This window comes from Callorhinus ursinus, unplaced genomic scaffold (assembly GCF_003265705.2).
Source record: "Callorhinus ursinus isolate GAN/ISIS: 27379988/994484 unplaced genomic scaffold, GSC_fseal_2.0 scaffold3, whole genome shotgun sequence".
In the NCBI taxonomy this organism is placed as follows: Eukaryota; Metazoa; Chordata; class Mammalia; order Carnivora; family Otariidae; genus Callorhinus; species Callorhinus ursinus.
The window spans coordinates 93,398,575-93,420,393 of NW_027397065.1; the positions used below are offsets into that span (position 1 = coordinate 93,398,575).

General features: G+C 44.3%; 1 protein-coding gene across 1 annotated transcript in view; it reads right to left on the reverse strand.

The window, feature by feature from the left end:
- PLEKHG4B (pleckstrin homology and RhoGEF domain containing G4B) overlaps positions 1-21,819 on the reverse strand; it is a 91,827-nt gene that overhangs the window by 40,492 nt on the left and 29,516 nt on the right. Inside the window, exon 4 of the mRNA XM_073891144.1 lies at positions 3,922-5,095. Within this exon, the coding sequence (XP_073747245.1) occupies positions 3,922-5,095 (1,174 nt within the window). The remainder of the gene's footprint in view (positions 1-3,921; positions 5,096-21,819) is intronic.

Sequence of the window (21,819 nt, forward strand, 5' to 3'; positions counted from 1 at the left end):
GAGAAGGGGGACCGGGCTCCCCTGCATCACCCGAGAGGGGGGACCTGGACCTCCTGCATCACCCAGAGAGGGGGGACCTGGATCTCTTGCATCACCCAGAGAGGGGGAAGCAGGCTCTCCTGCATCACCCAGAGAAGGGGGACCTGGACCTCCTGCATCACCCGGAGAGGGGGAAGCAGGCTCTCCTGTATCACCCAGAGAAGGGGGATCTGGATCTCCTGCATCACCCTGAAGGGGAGGGCTCATGTTCATGCACCAGCTTGGAGACAGCAGTGGCTGAGGCTTGTGGGCTCGCTCCTCAGCCCTGTCTTCTACACTGCACTTCACAGGGGATAAGCCATACCACAGACAGAGCAAGCCGATTCAACCCCCTAGCCTTGCAACCCCCCGGGCCTGTGTTACCCCATTGAGCGGAGAGATGGTCTTGGCCAGAGCTAGTTGGCACCTAAGACCCTGTGGGGCACCCTGAACCAATCCGGACTTCGCTTTCCTGTCCCTTAGTCTCTTCCTGAACTTCTTACAGGGCTAATGTCTTATAACTCTCTTAACAGCTCTCATTCTAGCTGGACCAGAAAAGCCCACAGCATTCTTTATATATATATTTAAAAAAACAACAACTTTGGGGAGCCTCAGTCAGTTACGCATCTGACTCTTGATCTCAGCTCAGATCTTGGTCTCAGGGTCATGAGTTCAAGTCCCGTTTTGGGCTCCACATTGGGTGTGGAGCCTACTTTTAATTTAAAAAATAAAACAACTTTATTAGGTATATTTTATGTATAATAAAACTCACTCATTTCAAGTATATAATTAAGTGGATTTTAGCAACTTTACCAAGCGGTCCGACCATAACCATAGGTCAGTTTTAGAACATTTCTATCCCTCCAGAAAGACCCCTCCTACCCTTGGCAACCACCTGTGTGCTTTCTGTCCTGGATCATTCATACAAATGGAATCAAGACACTATGGGGTCCTTTGTGTCTGACTTCTTTCACTCAGCACAACTGCTTTTGAGATTCACCCCTGACTTCTCCTGGGTCAGAGTGTCATTCCTTCCATGGGTCTCACCCCACTGTGTGGTGGACCACATTTTGTCTGTCCCTTCACCAGCTGATTGGTTACAACTGCACAGTATCCTTGAGAATGAATTTTTTCATGTATGTTCAAATATTTTCTAGAATACATCAGCACCATTGGTAAAATTTTGGGGTTCCCAAGTGTTCTAATGTTTTAATTCTACACTGACCTCAAGCTTCCTCACATGGATGGGGGGAGCAAACAACACATTCATGTGCTCTTTTCTTATTAGAAGTCTTCCTAGTTGAGGAGGTCATTCATGTGGCCTTTTCCTGAATTCAGCTTGCAGACTGTGGGACAGTGAAAGGAGAGGTCTGAGGTCCTGGGGGCTACGGTATTAAAATGGCTAGGAATAAAAAGAGTACCCTCATGTGGCTAATCAAGAAACAGGTGCTCACTTGCCGCTGGCTGAATGAATATGATATTCTTGAAATAAACTGAAATGTCACATTTAGTGTTTTGAAATTAGGTTGATTTTACGTTCAAAGAAGAGACAAAACAAAGTCTCAGGAGCTGGAGCAAACTGGAACAGAGGAAAGCAAGTTCGAACAGAAAAGGAGCTGGAACAGAGGAGAACCAGATGGAACAGGAGGAGTAGCTGGAACAGAGGAGGAGCACCTGGAACAGAGGAGAACCAGGTAGAACAGGAGGAGTAGCTGGAACAGAGGAGAACCAGATAGACCAGGGGCAGTAGCTGGAACAGAGGAGGAGCACCTGGAACAGAGGAGAACTAGACAGAATGGCAGCATCTGGAACAGAGGAAGAGTGACTGGAACAGAGGAGGAGCACCTGGAACAGGAGAGGAGAACCAAGTGGAACAGGAGTGGCAGCTGGAACAGAGAAACAATGTTTGTGCTGTGGACAAGTGAGTGTGCTAATCGTTACTTGTTCAACTTAGGTCTCAGCAGGATGTTCCAGCTGAGGCATTTTCCTATGTTGATGAGGACATGAGTTCTAGGGCCACACCACAAACTGCACTCCAGGGACAAGTGTGTGTCCAGGTAGCAAGGATGGAGGAGAATGCCTGTACCAACAAGCCACTGGCTACTCACTGGGTGACCAATGATCGAGGCCCTTCTGCCCAGGCCTCTGGTGCCACTGCCCAGCTTCTCGTGGGTGGAAGCAGTGTCTTCTTATCCACAGGCTCCCTCTTCCACGGCTCTGGACGATCCACAGGAGGGGACAGGTGGAGGAAGGGAAAGAGTGCTCTCAGGAAGGGCACTCCCCATTCAGGTGAGGGAAACGAGCCTTCTCTCCCCACCAACCCTCCGTGCTAACTCACGCATAGTCTCTGGAGCTGAGGCAGAGCCCGCCGGGGACCCCAGAGAAAAGGCTGCTTGAGAACAGCACGTCTCTGACAAGACTGGCATCTGCAGGGGGTGCTCTGTGATGCACAGGGAGCCAGCGGGCCAAACCTGGCTTCCACTTGGCAACACTGGTTTGTGTGAGCCAAACCCACTGCCTCCATGACTGCCAGGGATCCTGCCTGCAGTGGAACATGTGTGTCCCATACTGCCACACTGCCCAGGGACGCTGTGCCTGAATGTCCACGGACGGCATCTGCACAGGTGGCAGTTCTCTGTAGAGACACGTACTTAAGGCTGACCCCTTGCTGAGATGAGCTGCAGACATGAGTTTTCACATCCAGCGTGTGTGTGACTGTGGTTTAGGCCCTGGAAACAATGTTCGGGGAGTTGTTGCTGTATTCTAATTTTAACTGAACTGCAGGGAGGCAGTAGAATGTTCTTAAAAAGTGCTAACCCTAAGCCAATAATTTTATTGTAAAACTTTTTGTGGTAAGTCGGTGTGTGCTCTATGCTGTACGGACCCTGTCAGAATTTCAGACAGGAGCAGGCACCCTCATTTTGGAAGCAGCAGGCCCATCCAGAGGTGTGAGCAAGTCCCTCCTTGGGCCAGGTGGGCGGGCCAGATGTTGCCCAGGTGAGGAAGCCACAGTTTCTTCACTGTGTCGGATGCTGGGGCTAGCCTGCCTTCTGAGGGTTCCTGTTCTTCACTTCCTCCAAAATCACTGCTTTTGTTCTTCACAGAACATTTCTTTATTCAAAAACAGGAAATATTTGACCTAAGAAATATGCTGTCATTCCTTCCATTGAATTCTTGATGTCCTGCCAACACTCTTTAGACAATCATGTTTTCCCTCCAGAGCAATATGGGAGACACTTCCAGTAGTTAGGAAATAGTTCAGCACGTTTTGCAGGCCGTTGAGGTGTGTGTAACTCAGGGGCTGGTGTTAATAACCATGAGCATAGCATCCAACTGACCCATAGGAAAGGAGTATTAATGCAATGTGGTGGGGTGAGTGGTGACCCCAAAAGGACAGGTCTACCCAGAACCTGTGAATATCACCGTACTTGGAAAAGGGTCTTCGCAGATGTGAATACTGAAGCGTTCGGTGGACGCTGAATCCAAAGAGAGGTGTTCTTGTAAGAGAAAGGAAGGTGTGACACACAGAGAGACACGGGGAGAAGATGTTTGGACAGGGGGAGCCCCCTGCCGCTGGAAGGACCCTCCCCTAGAGCTTCTGAAGGGAGCACAGCCCTGCCAATTTCTTGATGTCATACTTCTAGGTCATACTGGCCCCAGGACCAATGGGATAAATGTCCAAAGTCACCCTGTCTGTGGTATTTGCTGTGGCAGTCACAGGAACGGAGCCCATGTGACCATTATTTTCAGCAGTCGATACGGATGTGGACACAGGCTTCTCCTCGGTCCACTGACCAGAGGAAAGACACACCATGGCAAGGAGAAGGCAGGAGGGGAAGGAGTGGGGGAGGGGCATGGGGAGAGGGTTGGGCAGGAGCAGGAAGGGTCGGGGCGGGACATTACCTGGACTCTCCGCTGTGGTGCAGGGGTTGCAGCTGGAGCCTGCACTTCTGGCCCCCTCAGCTTGTCCTCCTAAGGGGCCTCCCGGACTGGTGCTGACTGAGTGGTGGGAGGCCTGCCGGCTGTCACCTCGCCAGCTCCTGAGGGACCTGTCCCAGGACCGAGACCTCTGGGGAAGAGTGCTCCTTGTGGCTCCCGGACATTTTTCCTGACTTGGGATCTCTACGGAGCCTCCCCAGGGGCTGGGCGTTTCCTTCTGGGTTGGGCTGGCTGCTGCCCTGGCCGCCGCGGTCTGGGAGCTGCAGGCCTCGTCCCCAAGAGACTCTTCGGAACTGGAGCCCAGGGGCATGGGGTTCCGCAGGGCCTCCATGTAGGACTTCCTGAACCAACGTCTGGCCTCCATGCTGGCTGAGTCCCTGGGCAACTGCCTTCTGGAGCTTGGACTGCCCATGTCCTCACAGACAGTGAGGGCCTGGGGGCTGTCCCTTTTGTCTGTGGCATCCAGGCTCCCTGTTGGTCCTTCCCGTGGGCCCAGCTCTGAGGGCCCAACCCTGACAAGGCCTCCATCGGAGCTCCCAAATGGGATCCTAGGGCCTTCCCACCCAGCTCTTCCTGGGGAAGGTTGGTGGCTGGGCTGGTCACTGCCAGGATGCCTATGGCAGTGGGGCAGGGTTGGGGTGTTGCTGGAAGGGGTGGTCTCCTGGGGACGGGTGTTGGCCACGGCTGGTGCTGGGGCCAGAGCTTTGGAGATGCTTTTGGGGGGTGGCTGCTCAGGCCCAGGACAGCTGCAGTGGGGCAGGATAGTTCTGAATGTCGGTACAAAGATGGGGTCTGTGACACTGCTCCATGGGGTGTGGAAGACCGCAGAGCCTGAGGTCAGCAAGCAGTTTTGTAAGGGGACACCGTTCCGCTCCCCGTTCAGCCATTCCAGGAACTCTCCCGTGAAGACGCAGCCGTACATGGCCTCAGGGACAGTGACTTCTTCTGAGCCTCGTCCACTCTGGGAGAGGCATTTTAAAACCAATCTGGCTGACTGCTTCCCCACTGATGTGACCTGCAGGTAGAAGTCCCCAGGCCTGAGCCTGACTCCACGGAGGGACGCCAACTGCACCACCACCTTCTCATCGATGCACAGTGGCCAACCTTCATGGAAGAAGATGAGGCCTGTGTACCTGGCCTGGGACGAGAGAGGGAGGGAAGGAGATGAGACCTCTGTGGTGGTTCCTCCCGAGAGGACCGGGGGAGGTAGGCGATAGGACTGGGGGGGGGGGGAGTCCATGGAAGGGGCTGTCCGGGCAGCCTGGGGGCTCTGGGGAGAGTCTCTCCTAGGAACGGTCCCCACCTGGGGAATGGGCTGGGCCTTCACCCTCCCTCCACACCAGCCCTTAGGCTGAGCTCCACAGCACTTCTGGTTTTCCCAGGCACCCACAGGCAGCCCCCCAAGAGGAGGGCTACTTCTGGAATCACAGGGTCAGGGGGCACCATGAGAGGATGGCGGGGTCTGTCTGGACACTAACAATATCGGCTGCAGGCTCCCACCCAAGGCAATAGGGGCCTTCTACTAACGTGAAGGGGCCCATGAAGTCTGCAACTCGGGTGTAGATTATGTGGGGGAGTTGTGAAGCACATCTTTGAAAAGAACCTGCTGTAGAAGAGGTTTAGACTGCAGGACGGCTAAGGACACAGGCAAACACAAGCAGCGTCTGGCATGGGCATGAGAATGCCCAGCAGTTTGAGGAACAAGAGGTGGGACCCCGACATGTCAGAAGCGGCAGCTGCAGATCCTAACATGGGACCACGTCCTACCGTACCAGTTCAGTTACCGTATACCTTGCTTCTCTCCACTCTAGCACTGACTTATTGCACAAACATTCTTATAGTGACAGAGGAAATGAAAAAGAACCTCATTCAGATACATCTCAAGATCTGTGACTTTTCTTTCCCTTATCCATGCAAGACAGACTGCTCTAACCCACAGTACCAATGTAGACACAACTTGGGTGTTCAGCCAGCATTTCCCCAGGTTCCTCTCTCATTCTTGCTGTCCTAGTGGCGACTTGCCAGTCCTCTGTGGTCAGAGATCTATTGTGCTTCTATCTCTTTCTATTATAAATAGTAGATGCAAGCAATGTTTCACTTTCTTTTGTTACCATTTCTTTTTCCTTTAAATTATTGTTTTAGGAAACATTCCTGGGATTAGGGTTAAGGATAAAAGATCATGAACGTCTTCCATGATTCTTGGCAAAATGACAAATCTGCCATCAAAAGACACACTGCCAGCAGTGATGAGCCACTGTGACAGTTTTGCCAGGATTCAGTGGCATGAGGCTTTACACTGAGGAATCTTACCCTAAATACACACACACACACACACACACACACACACACACACACACACACGCTGTGGAACACTGTTGTTTTAAATCACACCTATGTGTTCATGAAGCCAACCCCTTTTTCGATATTTGTTTCTTTTCTGTAAAATTTCTGTATTTTTGTTCCTTTTATGAACTGTGGCCTTGTTTTTGCCTTCTTAGTGCTGTGAGGTTTTTAAAAACTTGAACAAGACAATAATTTTTGCCCTCACCATTAGCAAATGTTTGTCTGTGTTATGTATCTACTAGCTGCTTATGTTTGTCCCAGTTTACTTGCTTTTTAGTTATGTTCCTTTCCTCTCTTAAATTTCAAACAAGTTGAATTTCTTGACTTTTTTGTGATATCTTTTCTCTCCTTAAAACTTAGAGTTTAAAATCTTACTGAAGGTTGTCTTTTGCATTTATTTTATATTAGTTTTCCTCAGAGTTGAGGTCTAGAAAATACTTAATGTTTTCATACATCTGGATTTGGAAATTGTACCTAAAATACACTGGTATGTTCCTAAGAGCCAAGGCCTCATGAATGGGGTTCCCGCTATGCACTCGTCCTGGGCCACAGGAAGGGGGCACCGTCCAGCCTTCCAGGAGCCCACAGCCTGGGCTGGGGGTAGGGTCTGGCACAAATGAAGCTAGTATTTACTGGGCACCTGTGGCCACGCTTAATTAAAAATTAAGATTTTCAAATTGGAAAAATAATACCTGTGCATTGCAAAACCTGGAGGATTCAGAAAGAAAGAAAATAATAATCCCAACACCAACCCCCAGAAGTCAGCATTGTTAACATCTATGTGTGTTTCATTTCATTATTTTTCCAGTGTATTTCTAATGGTTGAGATCCCATCGTAAAAATACAACAGCATTTTCTGTGGTATGAGAAACTCTTCACACAGACCATTGTTAGAAACGCCCCCCCCCCAATTTTGCTCTAATTAAAATACCAAGCCCATCATTGGGCCTGGAGCCCCACCTGGGTGTCAGATGCTTTTGCAGAATCTGAGGCCACGGAAGTTGAAGGGTGTGGCCATGTGGGGCCCCGTGAAGCCCCATGGGGGCGCACAGGTGTGGCCAGTGTCCTTGCTGCATGGTCAGCGCCCACCCCACACTGGACATGAAGATCCAGGAATCGTCCAGCCCTGTGGTCAGCAGCAGTGAGAATCCCAAGGGCCACCAGAGAGAGAAGTTCAACCTGAGCTGTGGCCTAAAGGTGTGCAGGGGGATCAGCAGCGTGAGCCCCAGGAATGAGCTTCATGACAGAAAGTTCTGGAAGCAGAGGGTCCGAGGCCAACGGTCATTGGGAGGGGCCCCCTTCCTGGGGGTCTGTGCAGACTCAGGGTGGAGAGTGTGGGAGGACTGTGTAGCTCTCACACCTCAGCTCTGGCACTCCCCATCCTGGCCTGAAAACCGCTCTACCACCCAGATCCCAAAGGGCACAGTTGGGATCTGACTTTAACCAACACTGACTGGGTGCCAACAACATGCTCAGCACTTTGCATGCATCACGGCATTGAACCCTTACCCCACAAGATGATCTGCTGGTGGGACTCACGGGCCGCAGGTAACAAGATGCCTGGTGACTCTTGGCTAAGCGATGGAGAGGATGAATTCTCCCCCTGCAAAATGTGAAGGAGACAAGCCCCATGGTCTGAGCAGAGGCTCAGTGACACCTTTGAGAACCGGGTGCTCTCTATTTCAGAGCCCTTTATGTGCATGTGTTTCATCCTGAGGCTGGTCACCCCATGGGCATGGCGATGGTGGCCCCAGCCTAATGATCTCATCTTTATACACAGTGTCCCAAGCAGGGAAAAGTGCCTTCATGTGTCTTTCCTTTCCAAGGGGAACATGTTCTCATGAACATTTCACCCCAGCAGACTTCTATCTCTCATTGGCAATAAGGGAGTGAGGGATTGCCCCTGTTTACAAGGCATGCTGGGCAAGTGGATGACTCCAAGGGTCAGGAGTGACCATACGCTACAGTTAAGTGTCTGCTGCAGGTGGGTACTATTACTACCCTCCACTACAGATGAACAAAATCAAGGATCAGAGCGATGGCTGGTGTAGGTCTTTACAGTTGGTAGTGGTAGAGCAGGGACCCCACATCTCTCCTCCTGCAGAGCCTGTGGTTTTAACTCCTGTCCGGTACCACCTGGCAGGGACACCCAGACAGCCATAACGCAGGCTGACAAGTGGGGAGCACCAAGTGCTGTGAGGACACAGAGGACAGAGATTCTGCTGAGGCCAGGGGGAGTGAGCTGGAGAGGAGAGCACCGGTTATCCTGGCCTTTGAAAGGCAGCAGGACTCCAGCCAGGTGCAAGGGAAATGGAATGGGGAGGGTGGGCCCCAGGATGAATGAACATAGACAATGGGACAGTGCATGGATTAATCAAGGCTCTCTGGGTTGTAAGATGAATTTGTCTTGGGTCACTGGGAAGGCTGGAGGAGAGGAGCTTCAGACCCAGCCCAAGTAGGGGGCTCAAATGTGTCACTGGCGCCCTGTTTCTCTCCCTTGTTCCACTTGGCTTCACTATGCAGACAGGCTGGGTTAAGGTGAAAATCCTCCTGATACATAAAGCAAGTAGAAAGAGGATTTCTTGTCTGCAACATCTTTATACAAGCCCAGGTAAGACTCTAACTGGGTGTCTCAGTCCATTCAAATTTCTGTAACAAAAATACCATAGATTGGGTAGCTTATAAACATAGAAATTTCCTTCTCACTCTCTGGGGGCCTGGGGAATCCAGGATCAAGGTGTTGGCAGGTGTGTTGTCTGGTCAGGGCCAGCTTCCTGGTTCAAAGATGACCAGGTTTTTGCGGTGTCTTCACACCTGGCAGAAGGAGCAAGGGTGCCTTCTGAGACTTCCTTTATAAAGGCATGAATGGTATTGACTGAATCACTTCCCAAAGGTCCCACTTCTTAATACCATCACATTGGAAGTGAAGTTTCAATACACAAATTTTGTGGGGGACACATTCAGTCTGTAGCAGTAGATCATGTGCCCATCCCTGAAGGTGGTGTCTGACAGTGGGATAGAACACAGAGAGCCACAGTCTTGCCAGGACGGTGAAGCAGCATGGCATGATGGTGGAGAGGTACCTACTGAATGATAAGGCAGAGGTTCAGGGCACACAATATATATCACCAGTACATGTACGATCTGTAATTGGTGCCTTCCACTTCTGTACTTTAGTTTCATCTGAAAAATGGGACTAATATGATCATCCCTACTCATACATAAGGTCTGGGGCAGATTCCACATAAGAAGCATTTCCCTAATGATTGGTGAAGTTGAGCATCTTTTCATTTGCTTATTGGCCATTTGTATATGTTAGGAAGGTCATGGAAAAGACACAACCACCAGTTGACTTGTAAGCTGGATCCGGGCTCTTGGAAGCTCCTCACCTACTTCCCCTGTCCCTGGATGTGGGTGCTGCTTGCCTTTCCCACTACCAGAGGCTGCTTCAAGAACACAGACTTGAGACAGGGACGCGGTGCATGGTATATGTGACTGAGCCTGGTTGAGGCCTCCATAAAAACTTATATGATTTCGTGGGCAGAGGTGGGTTCTATCCATCTTGTTGCTTTGTATGTAAGTTCCTTTTGTTTATTAAAACCACCACCCGCCAATCTGGAGCAGCCGCCTCTTTCTTCAGTCTCTTCCTGCCCTCTGAGTACAAGGGCCAGTTTCAGGTTACACCTGGAAAGCTCCCAAGAGTGCTGTGGACCAACAATATCTCCTTTGGAGAAATATCCATTCAAATCCTTTGTCCATCTCTAACTTGGGTTTGTTGTTGTTATTGTTGAATTTTTGGAGTTCTTCATTTTTCTGAGTATTAATCCCCTATCAGATATGTTATTTGCAAATATTTTCTCCTATTCTGAGAGTTGTTTTACTCTGTTGGTAGTGCCCTTTAAGAACAAAGTTTTAAATTCTGATGAAATCCAATTTATCTCGTTATTTTTGTTGTCTGTGCTTTTGGTGTCATATCCAAGAAATCACTGCCAAATCCAATGTCATGAAGATTTTCCCCTATGTTTTCTTCTAAGAGTTTTATAGTTTTAGCTCTTGCTCATAGGTCTTTGATCCATTTTGAGTTAATTTTTGTGTATGGTGTGAGGTAAGGCCCAACCTCATTCCTTAGCATGTGGATGTCCAGTTTTCCCACCACCATTTGTTGAAATGATGATCCTTACCCACTTAATGGTCTTGGCACCCTTGTCAGACATCATTTAACCCTATATATGAGGGTTTATTTCTGGGCTCTCTACTCTGTCCCACTGGTCTATATGTTTGTCTTACGGCAGTGTCACATTGTTTTGATTACTGTAGCTTTGTAATGAGTTTTGAAATCAGAAAATGTGAGTCTTCCAGCTTTGTTCTTCAAGATTCTTTTGGCTACTTGGACTCTCTTGAGATTCCACAGGAATTTAAGGATAGAGTTTTCTATTTCTGCAAAAAAACCACATTGCTGTGATTTTGAGAGAGATTGCACTGAATCTACAGATCACTTTGGGTAGTACTGCCATCTTAACAGTATTAAATCTTCCAGTCCATGAACACAGGTGTCTTTCCATGTCTTAGCCCTTCTTTTCTTTCTTTCAGCAACATTTTGTAGTTTTCTGTAAGCAAGTCTTTCACCTCTTTGTTTAAATTTATTCCTAGATATCTTATTCCTTTGGAAGTTACTATAAATTTTTTATTTTATTTTTTGAAAAGAGTTTATGTATTTATGACAGAGAGTGAGAGCACAAGCACGGAGGTAGAGGGGACAAGCAGACTGCACTAAGGGTAGAGCCCAACCTCACGACCTTGAGATCATGACTTGAGCTAAAACCAAGAGCCAGAGGCTTAAATGACTGAGTCACCCAGGCGCCTTTTATTTTTAAAAGATTTAATTAATTTATTTACTTGCTTACTTACTTAGAGAAGGCATGCAGATGAGCAGGGGGAGGGGCAGAGGGAGAGGGAGAGAGAGACTCTCCAGCAGACTCCATGCTGAGCGTGGAACTGATGCAGGGCTCGATCTCACAACCCTGAAATCATTACCTGAGCTGAAATCAAGAGTCAGACACTTACCTGACTGAGCCACCCAGGCATCCCTGCAAGGAGTAATTCTTTATCTCATTTCAACATCTTCCCTAAATGGTGTGCTCAGAACATTTACAGTGTTTCAAGGAAGAAGTGACAGAATTCAAGTTTTTTTTTTTTTTTTTTTTATTCAAGAAGAAGTTGGTGGGCTTCATTGTTTATGAGCCGCAGTTCAGCTGCTAAAAACAAGTTCAGGGCCCTTCTTTATAATGGGCTTTCACACAGCAGTCCAAGAACCTGAATTTCTCAAGATCAGCAGCAGGTTTTCAACCATAAAAATGTATCACAGCAGTTATTATAATACTCCAAAAAGTTTAGCTTCACTCTTCCACTTAAAACAAAACAGAACTTTTATGGTCCTTTGGAAAAGTCAGAGGGAGAACTTGTGGACTGAACGTGAGAAGTGAGGCTGAGCCTCCTGGGTCCTTGACGACTCCACATCCCATTGTTCCATGGAGACCATCCACTGTCCACTTGTCCTGGGCAAGGGGACAGGCAGCCTTCCTGGGCCTGACTGGGCACAGAGGGATGAGCTTCCCTCTCTGTGTGTCCATGGAACCCTGTCCTCACTGTGTGCTCACTGTCAGGGTCCTGCACCACCTGGTCCTGTGGCTGACCCCAGGTGGTCCACCCAGCAACCTACCACCAGCCACAACTGAACAGTGAATGTGCAGTGGTCAGGTCACTAGAGGGTCTTCAGCATGCCCTCAGCCCTAGTTCTGTGCACAGTCTGGCTGCCACATGAACCCCCCATGCACTCAGGCCTTGTTAATGTCTGCGTGTCTCAGCTGGGCCTGAGCATCACACCTCAGGGACCTCAGCATGAAGTTACAGTTGCCATCGGCTAAATCATCAGTTTTCTTTTCTCTTTGACTTTTCAAGGTTTCATTTCTGATTTTAGTAATTAGGGGATATTTCTAAAGTTAAGAAAGTAGAAAATGCAGAACCAGTCCTTTTCCATACCCACAGGCTTACCACAGCACAAGCACCCTAACATCGCTGCATGTCCTCTTGTGATGGTTTAAAAAGTGCATGTTAAAAAACTGGTATGAGACAAATTTACACCACTTATTGGACTAATATTATGTCATAATAATTTCCTCCTCTATTTTTAAAAAATTTCTTTAAAAATAATTTTAATTTGTATATAATAATCCATCATATTTATATATTAGTTTAACCATTCCCCTAATATTTATTTCCATTTTTTACTATAAGTATTATTGTAATACATACTATTGGAATAAATCTGGTCTTGTATTTTATTTTAATTAATTTTTTTATAAGTAGGCTCGGCACCCAACATGGGGCTTGAACTCATGACCCTGAGATCAAGAGCCCCATGCTCTACCCACTGAGCCAGTTGGGTGTCCCTGGTCCTGTATTTTAAGTCATTTGCTGTAGGTTAAGATGTCTGATTCAAACTGTGCATGACAATATAAAGTCTCCATCCATATTAAACCACTGCTTTTCAGAGAGGTCATTCCAATTTCCACAAATATGAGAAGAGTATCAGCCTGTTTATCTTACTGAATTCTCCCTGCTCTGAATATTAATCTTCATAATCTTCTGCTCGTTAGTAAACAAAAGCTTGTGTCTTGTCATCTACTTTGTGCCTCTCTGGCCACCGAAAGCCCAGCCTTCCCGGGTCTTCCATGTACAGCAGCACCTCTTCTGTACGTTATCTCTTCAAGGCTCTGCCAACTTTTATATTGGACTTAGTATTTTACTTATTTCTATGAGTTCTCTGCAAACATGACATAAGAAACAGCTTTTATTTGGCTTTTAATTTTGCTTCTGATGCTTCTGAAGCACAGATTTTCTAGATGTTTCTGCCACCAATCTATCAACTTCCTTTTTGTGATGGCTCTCATTGCTTGAGCCTGAGAAGTCAGTCCCCTCCCCTCTCTCTGTGTTCGACCCTAACTCACAGACAAAAGTCTATGCTGGTGTTCTCCTGAGTGGCCTGCAGAGTGCTGGGTGGCTGCTCACTACATTACTGAGACCCGCTCCCTCTCCCCTCGATTTCCCGTGCTGACTACACTGTTCCCCGGAGTTCTCTCCTGTTCTGGGTGATCAGGACTGGTCTGTTAAAGCAAGTCATCACTATGAAAGTATGGTCGTACACACTCAAAACATTTTATTTTTGCTTTAAAAAATATAAAAATGCTCATTCCTTCACCATCACCCTGGTGCAGAAGGGACCCCCTTGGAGGTTTGCTGGTGCTTTCCCTTGGCCCCAGCTGAGCTGTCTTGGCCCCTTTATGGTTAATCGCATGATACCAGAAGGTAGTTCTCTACACTAAGCTTCCTGATTAGGTTTCTGTGTGGGTCAGTCTCTTCACAGGACTTGAATGGGCACAGAGGGCCATCTTTGCTGACTGTGTGGGGGGGTCTACTGTCTCCCCTGGGTTGGCCACAGCCACACCACTGTGTCTCCCAGCACCTCTGCAGGGAGCAAGAACATAAAGACAGTAGGGAAAGACTATGGATGTAGGATTCTTCCGGATTTCCCCCCAAATATCCCAGTCTCTCAGTTGTCTTGCTCACACCTAATGGAACAGCACTTTTTTGTAAGTGATGTTAGTGAGTCTTTGCTGAGCATGCAACTTTGTTTTCTGGATTTAATTAGCTATTCTTTGTTTTCTGGATTTAATTTGCTATTCTTTTCCTAGCTTAAGGTGGAAATTTAGATAATTAATACTAGACTTTCCTCCTCCAAACTATATATTATACATTAAGCATTGTTTTAGCTGTATGTAAAAATTTCTACATGTTGTGTTTTCATTATGGTTCAGTTCCAGTCATTTTCCTTTTGGTTTCTTTAACCCATGGTTCTTCATAAATGTGTTACTGAATTTCCAAATATTTTAGGAGTTCCTAGTTGTTGTTGTTATTTAATGCTGATGATAACACAGTGGTTAGGAAAAAATACTCTATTTCTGTTCTTTGAAATTTTAAAATTTTATTTTTAATGACCTATGTCATGTTGTCCATCTTGAAAGTGTTTTACGTGCACTTGGAAAGAATGTGTATTCTGCATTTGCTGGATGTAATGTTCTATAAATGTCAAATAGGTCAGTTAGGTGTTGTTCAGATCTTTTAATATCCTTAGTGTTTTTTGTTTTTTTACTAATCAGTTTCAATTGTTGACAGAAGAGCTTGAAAATCTCCATTTAGTGTTGTCATTTGTTTGGTTTACTGTACCTGGATGTTCTGTTATTAAGTGCGCTGTTGACAAATGGAGCCTGTTACCACTATGAATTGTCCTGCCCCCATGTGGCCCTGGCGGCACGCGCTGTCGGAGATCTGACTCGTCTGGCCATAAGATCACCACCTAACCTTTTCCTATGTAACGGCATATCTTTTCTCATTCTTTTCCCGTCACCCTTTGCATGTCTTTATGTTAAAGGGCATTCCTTATAACCAGCATTTAGATGGTCTTGCCTTTTTCCCAGCCTGTGTCTAATGATATCAGCCTTTTAGTTAGAATTTTTAGTTCATTTAACTACATTTACTATAATTACAAATATGGCTGGATTAAATCTCTCATCTTTGCATGTAATCTCTATTTGCCTGTCTGTTCCTTTGTTCTCCCTTTTATTCCCTCTTCTATGTTGTAGATTCCATTTATCTCCTCCACTGATTTTTTAGTTACACCTCTTTGTATTGTTTTCAGTAGTTGCTGTCAATATTTACAACATGCATCTTTAACTCTTCATCATTTACTATTCAAGTTATATTTTGTTACTTAAAAACAATGTAAGAACCTATAGTAGTATAATTCAATTTACTCCCTTCCACATTTGGTGCTTGTGTTGTCATATTTTTTAAAATTTATTTTAATTTCAGTTAGTTAATATACAGCGTAATGTTAGTCTCAGGTATACAATTTAGTGCATATGACACCCCGTGCTCATCACAAGTGCCCTCCTTAATCCCCATTGCCCTGTTCACCCACCCTCCCACCCATCTCCCTTCTGGTGGCCATCAGTGTGTTCTCTATAGCTAAGAGTCTGTTTCTTGGTTTGTCTCTCTCTTTTTTTTTCCTTTGCTCATTTGTTTTGTTTCTTAAATTACACATATGAGTGAGATCATATGGTATTTGTCTTTCTCTGACTTATTCTGCTTAGCTTTCTCCTAAGGTCAGGAACAAGACAGGAATGTCCAGTCTCACCACTTTTATTCAACATAGTACTGGAAGTCCTAGCCACAACAGTCAGACAACAAAAAGTAATAAAAGGCATCCAAATCCATGAGGTAGAAGTAAAACTTCCACTATATGCAGACGACATGACACTATATATAGAAAACCTTAGAAACTCCACCAAAAAATGACTAGAACTGATAAATGAATTCAGTAAGGTTGCAGGATATGAAATCAAAGCACAGAAATCTGTTGCATTTATAAGTACTAACAATGAAGCAGCAGGAAGTTAAGAAAACAATCCCATTTACAACTGCACCAAAAATAATAAAATATCTAGGGATGAACTTAACCTAAGAGGTGAAAGACCTATACCCTGAAAACTACAAAACATTGATGAAAGAAATTGAAGAGGACACAAAGAAATGGAAAGACATTCCATGCTCATGGTTTGGAAGAATACTGTAAAATGTCCACACTCCCCAAAGCAATCTACACATTCAATGGAATCCCTGTCAAAATACCAGAAGTATTTTTCACAGAGCTGGAACAACCCACCCTAAAATTTGTATGGAACCAGAAAAGACCCTGAATAGCCAAAGCAACCTTGAAAAAGAAAAACAAAACTGCAGGTAACATAATTCCAGACTTCAAGTTATATTACAAAGCTGTAATAATCAAAACAGTATGGTATTGGCACAAAAATGGACACATAGATCAATGGAACAAAATAGAAAACTAGACCACTTTTACCATACACAAAAATAAACTCAAAATGGATTAAGGATCTAAATGTGAGACTAGCCCTGAGGCTTCTTATGTTCGATTTTTTCTCATCTGAGCACCAATTGTCCTTCTCTGTTAGGTTGCTCTTCCATCTGCACTCCCTGCGGGCTCAGTAACTGGCCCCAGGTGTTCTTGCTCACTTAGGAAGTCATTGGCTCTCCATAATTTAGTTCTCTTAGATCTCTGTGTATCCACAGCTGTTGGATGGCTTTAAAAGAAAGTAGAATTGTTTTCATTTATGTAGGGTTTTCTGGTTGTTTCAGCAGGAGTAAAAGTCTCACACACTTCTATACCCTACCTAGAAACAGGGCTCACCTGTTCATTAGTCAATTTCCTTTGTTATTCTCTGACCCTTCCTCTATTTAGGAGTACACATACAATTTTCCAAATGTAAGGGTGTTGTTGTTATTATTGATTTGTAGTTTTATTGCACTGCACTCTTCAGATATTAATTCTTTGTATTTATTGCCACCTTATGACTAATGGTCAATTCTGGTTAATTTCAGCAAATGTACAAGTACACTAAAGAAGAGTGTATGTTCTCTAATATTCTCTAGTTGTATACACTTGAAGTAAATATATATCAGCTAATTGTAAAATTTGACCAGAATTTTATCAAATTTTGGAAACTGTTCCATGTGTACTTGGGAAGGATGTGTATTCTAAGATTACTATGCATGCCCATGGGTGGAAGAGAGAAATCATGTCTTCAGACATATACTCTAAGCAATCTGTGGTCGGCTTATCTGTTTGCTTTGGAGAGGAGGTGAGATCTCCCATTATGACTATGTTTACCCCTTGTAATTCCCTCAGTGTGTGCTCCAAGCCTTTCAGGCTATGTTGTTTGGTGTTTACAGATTGTTTTGTACTCCTGGTTATTACCAGCATTATTACTCAATGATCCACTTCAGCCTTAATGATGCATTTTGCCTTTTACTATGTTTAGTTTGTTACGAATAAAGCTACACCAGTTATCTTTGGTTAGAATTTTGCTGGGCTACCATTTCATAACTTTGCTTTCATCCTGTTACTGTATCTGTTCCCTTGCCTTTGTTTTGTTCCCTCCTCTTCTGGCTTCCATCTGATTTTATTTTCTTTATTGTAATCCTTGCCCCTGCTTCCTCCCCATCATGCAAACCTTTCTGATTACTTTTAACTTCCTCAGACATTTTTTGAGCCAAACTGTGATGAAAGGAAGTCACAGATAAGCTGATGAGTGACTCTAAGCATTTCTTGTATCTACAAAGGGATGGAAGAATGGTGGTTGTTGGAATCTTAGGTTAACATGACAACTTATCTTAAAATTAATATGATTTGTAATGCTCTTCAAGCCACATACTTTGACAGTAGCAGGTAAATAAATAAAAACTACCTTGATTTATATTAACTAAAATATGTTCAACTATATTCATAGTTGTTGAGATAAGTTCATTTTCTCCTATGTCATACAGATGATCAAATTTTATTTTCTTTATTAAAAAGTAAAAAGCAATATAAATATGCAAATAGTAAGGATATCCCTAAATTTCATTTTGTTTATTAAATTATGTACTTGTAAATATGCATTGATATTAAAGAGTAGAATTATTCATATGGCATTTTCAGAAAATAAGCAATTTAAGTGGGAAGGGGATGACATGATTAAAATGAAAGGAAAAAGAAACTTAACAAAAGAAGGCAAAACATTAGGTCAAAAAAGCTTTTTAAAACACACCTTTGAAAGGGGACAGGCATTTTTGTTCCCTGTGCTGCAGTTTATCTCTGTTTCCTATCAATCAACACACTTTAAATGTGCAAAAGGTACATAATCACAAAGGAAAACATCCTCTGTGTAGACTACTTCACACAAAGAATTAAATCTAGGACATTCTTGGTCATTTCTCTACCATGGTCATTCTAGCTAAAGACATTCAAAGAGGGCACCTGGGTGGCTCAGTCAGTTAAGCAACTGCCTCTGGCTCAGGTCATGATCTCAGGGTCCTGGGATCGAGCCCCACGTCAGGCTCCCTGCTCAGTGGGAAGCCTGATTCTCCCTCTCCCTCTGCAGCTCCCCCTGCTTATGCTCTCTTCAAATAAATAAAATCTTAAAAAAAATAAAAGATATTCAAAGAATTTAATAAATCAAAGTCATCCAGTGGTAGTTTTTTTTAAAGCCCTACTTCAATATCAATGGAGTCATAAAAGGTACTGATTAATAAAGATCTTACCTTTTTTTTTGTAATTTTGTAATTCTAAGTAATTAAAAAAAATTCTTTTTCTTGAAATTAACTACTACTTATTTTATTTAGGGAAGCTCTTTTATCTGAATTGTACAAAGACCATACAAAATCTAGAGAAGTTCTCATACTCAGTGGCTTAACATTGTTTGTACTCTTACCATTGCTGCATATGAGGTAAAGGAAATGATTTTTTTTGAAAGCCAAGGAGGTAACTCTACATACATACAAAGCTAATAATTTTTCAAATAAGATTAATTAATAAACTGCACTACTTTTAAAGTTGCACATATTACAATGGGGCAAATACTGCTGTTTTACATTGCAGCTGTTACTCCAGAGCTCTGTGATAGACAAATGTTGTTACAACTCTAGCACTAAGCAGAAGGCCTCCTTAAGACTCAGTATCTGAGGAAACCCATGTTGCTGGTACCCGCTGAGGCTCCTCCTGAGCCTTCTCAACTGTAGACAATTGGGCACATGAGTCTTGCAAGTGCCATTCACAATCATATGATCAAAAAACTAGCCAAACTGTGTCTTCAGTTTTTTGAGCTCTTGTAGATCTTCATCCTTGAACTTCAGGTCCACAAAGTAGCCTGTAATGATCTTGGCATTTTTCTAAGACTGCTTCCTACAACTCATGTTAGATGGCTTTATAAATATGACATAGGGCTTCAGTTTGTGGGTTTGAGCTACTTGAATACCCTGAGGCTCTAAGTCCATGACACAGATCTTTCCTTCATTAAGGACTGTTTGAACAGCATCCACCATACTCGAGCATCCTGTGATATTCATGAAGATTTCAAATATTTCCTTTGACACATAGTGATACTCATGTCCGTTGCATTTCATAACTCTTTTTGGAACTAGTAGTATGTGGCACAGCACTTTGGAAATGGTTAGGATTAAGTTCCATAAATTGTCTTCTCAGTTCATTTACTCCAACGCCAGAAGGCCTCACGAGTACTATGAAGCGATGCTTGTCTGAAGGGTGCCGCTGGTACCTGACCACCTCCTCGTATGGGGTGCCCAGGGCACTGAGGCAGCTACTGGCACTGCACACCCTGGCGCACAGCTCAAGCTCAAGATCTTACTTTGTAAGATCGAGGCATGCATCGTTCAGCAGCTCACTGCAATATACTTACAACTCGGCTGTCATTGGTTTCAAGATTGCCTCGAAAATAACCTACAAAAAAGATATCCCAAGACCTTCTTCCTCCAAATTGATCTATGGCTTTAAAGCAATCTTAATCAAAACTCCTAGGATGCTTTGTATAAATAAACTGATTCTCAATTTTATATAGATATGCAAAGAAATTAGAATAACAGTTGGAGGCCTTACACCAGCTGATTTCAGGACTCACTATAAAGGTTCAGTAATCAAAACCATGGTACTTGAGGAAGGAGAGACTTATAAATCAATGGAACAGAACAGAGTCTAGGAAGAGATTCACACTTGTACTGACAATTTTCCACAAAGTTGCCTGGGTGGGTCAATGGGGGAAAGACGGTCTTTCCCACAAATGGTGCTAGAGCAGGTGGACAGGCAGATGGACAGACAAACAAATTTGATGCCTACCTCACACCATATACAAAAATTAACTCAAAATGGATCTTAGGCCTAAAAGTCAAGTCCTTAGGACACAGAAAACAAAATAAAAAAAAGAGAACTTCACCAAAATTAAACACTTGACTCTTCCTAAAACAATATAAAGGAAATAAAAAGGTAAGCCACAGATTGGGAGAAAATATTTGCAAACCATATATAGGATAAAGACCTTGTATCCAAAATATATAAAGAACTCTTAGAACTCAACAAGAAGACCCTGCAGAAATCTGTGAGTGAGTGCCCTCCTTAAATTTTATGCCATGTGCCTTACTTGCTTTACCCCAGTCCTGACCCTTACAGACAAAAATCTGCTTTTGTAACCTTATATATTTGGAATTATCTGATTGGGTATTTAAAAAAATAAATCGAGTTATTTTCATGGAGAAAAAAAGGAAATGTCAATCAACAAAACCAAAAGACAACCAACAGAATGGGAGAAGATACTTGCAAATGACATATCAGATAAAGGGCTAGTATCCAAAATCTCTAAAGAACTTAATCAAACTCAACATCCAAAGAACAAATGCATTTTTTAAGAATGGATAAAAGAGGGGCGCCTGAGTGGCTCAGCCGTTAAGCGTCTGCCTTCGGCTCAGGTCATGGTCCCAGGGTCCTGGGATCGAGCCCCACTTCGGGCTCCCTGCTCGGCGGGAAGCCTGCTTCTCCCTCTCCCACTCCCCCTGCTTGTGTTCCCTCTCTCGCTGTGTCTCTCTCTGTCAAATACATAAATAAAATCTTAAAAAAAAATAAAAGAATGGATACAAGATTAGAATTGACACATCACAAGGAGGGTATATAAAAGGCAAATAAGTCCAGGCAAAGATACCTCACATCTGTAGTTATTACGGAAGTGCAAACTAACACCACGACATTAGATGTGACACCGCTGCACGTGTAATAGAATGGCTAGAATTAAAAAGGTTGACAATAGCAGGTTTTGGTGAGGATGCCAAGCAACTGGAGCTCTCCTAAAGCTGCTGATGGGAGTGCACGATGGTGCAGCCACTCAGAAAAGAGTTTGGAAGTGGCCCAGCAATCACACTTCTAGCTGTTCTAGCTATTTACCCAAGAAAACAAGCCCACACAGATTCTTGTATGCAAATGTTTACAGCAGTTTTATACATAATATTCTAAAACTAGAAGCAACCCAAATGTCTATCAATCCATAAATAAGGAAACAAATTGTGGTATATTCCATACAATGGAATACCACTCAGGAAAAAGAAATCCCTAGAAACAAACTAAGCACCTAAGAAATTTATTAGGCTGGGTTTAAAGACTCTGGTGAAAGTTCACTGGGGGAACCAGAATGGATACCGGTGGACAGAGTGGGCTGTCCCCTGGGAGGCCTGAGAAGCCTGTTTCGGGAACACAGAGCCTTATTTCACTCTTCATTTGGGATTAGGGAAAAAAGGAGCCAGAAGCCAGAGGAAAAGAGCTGAGCCAGTACCCTATGCACCCCAAAACTGTAGTGGACTAGGAATAGCTCTCCATTTATACGATTAAACTCAATGAAAAATGGCTGGGGCTAATCTCATAGCTTCCTTTCAGAAAGAAAACAACAAATCCTCACTTGAATTATTTCTGCTTTAATTACTGGTTTAATTTCAGGTTCTCCTTTGCCTCCATCACTGGTGTATTTCCCTGGATCTAGAATTCCATGTGCTCAGCTTAAATATTTTCCA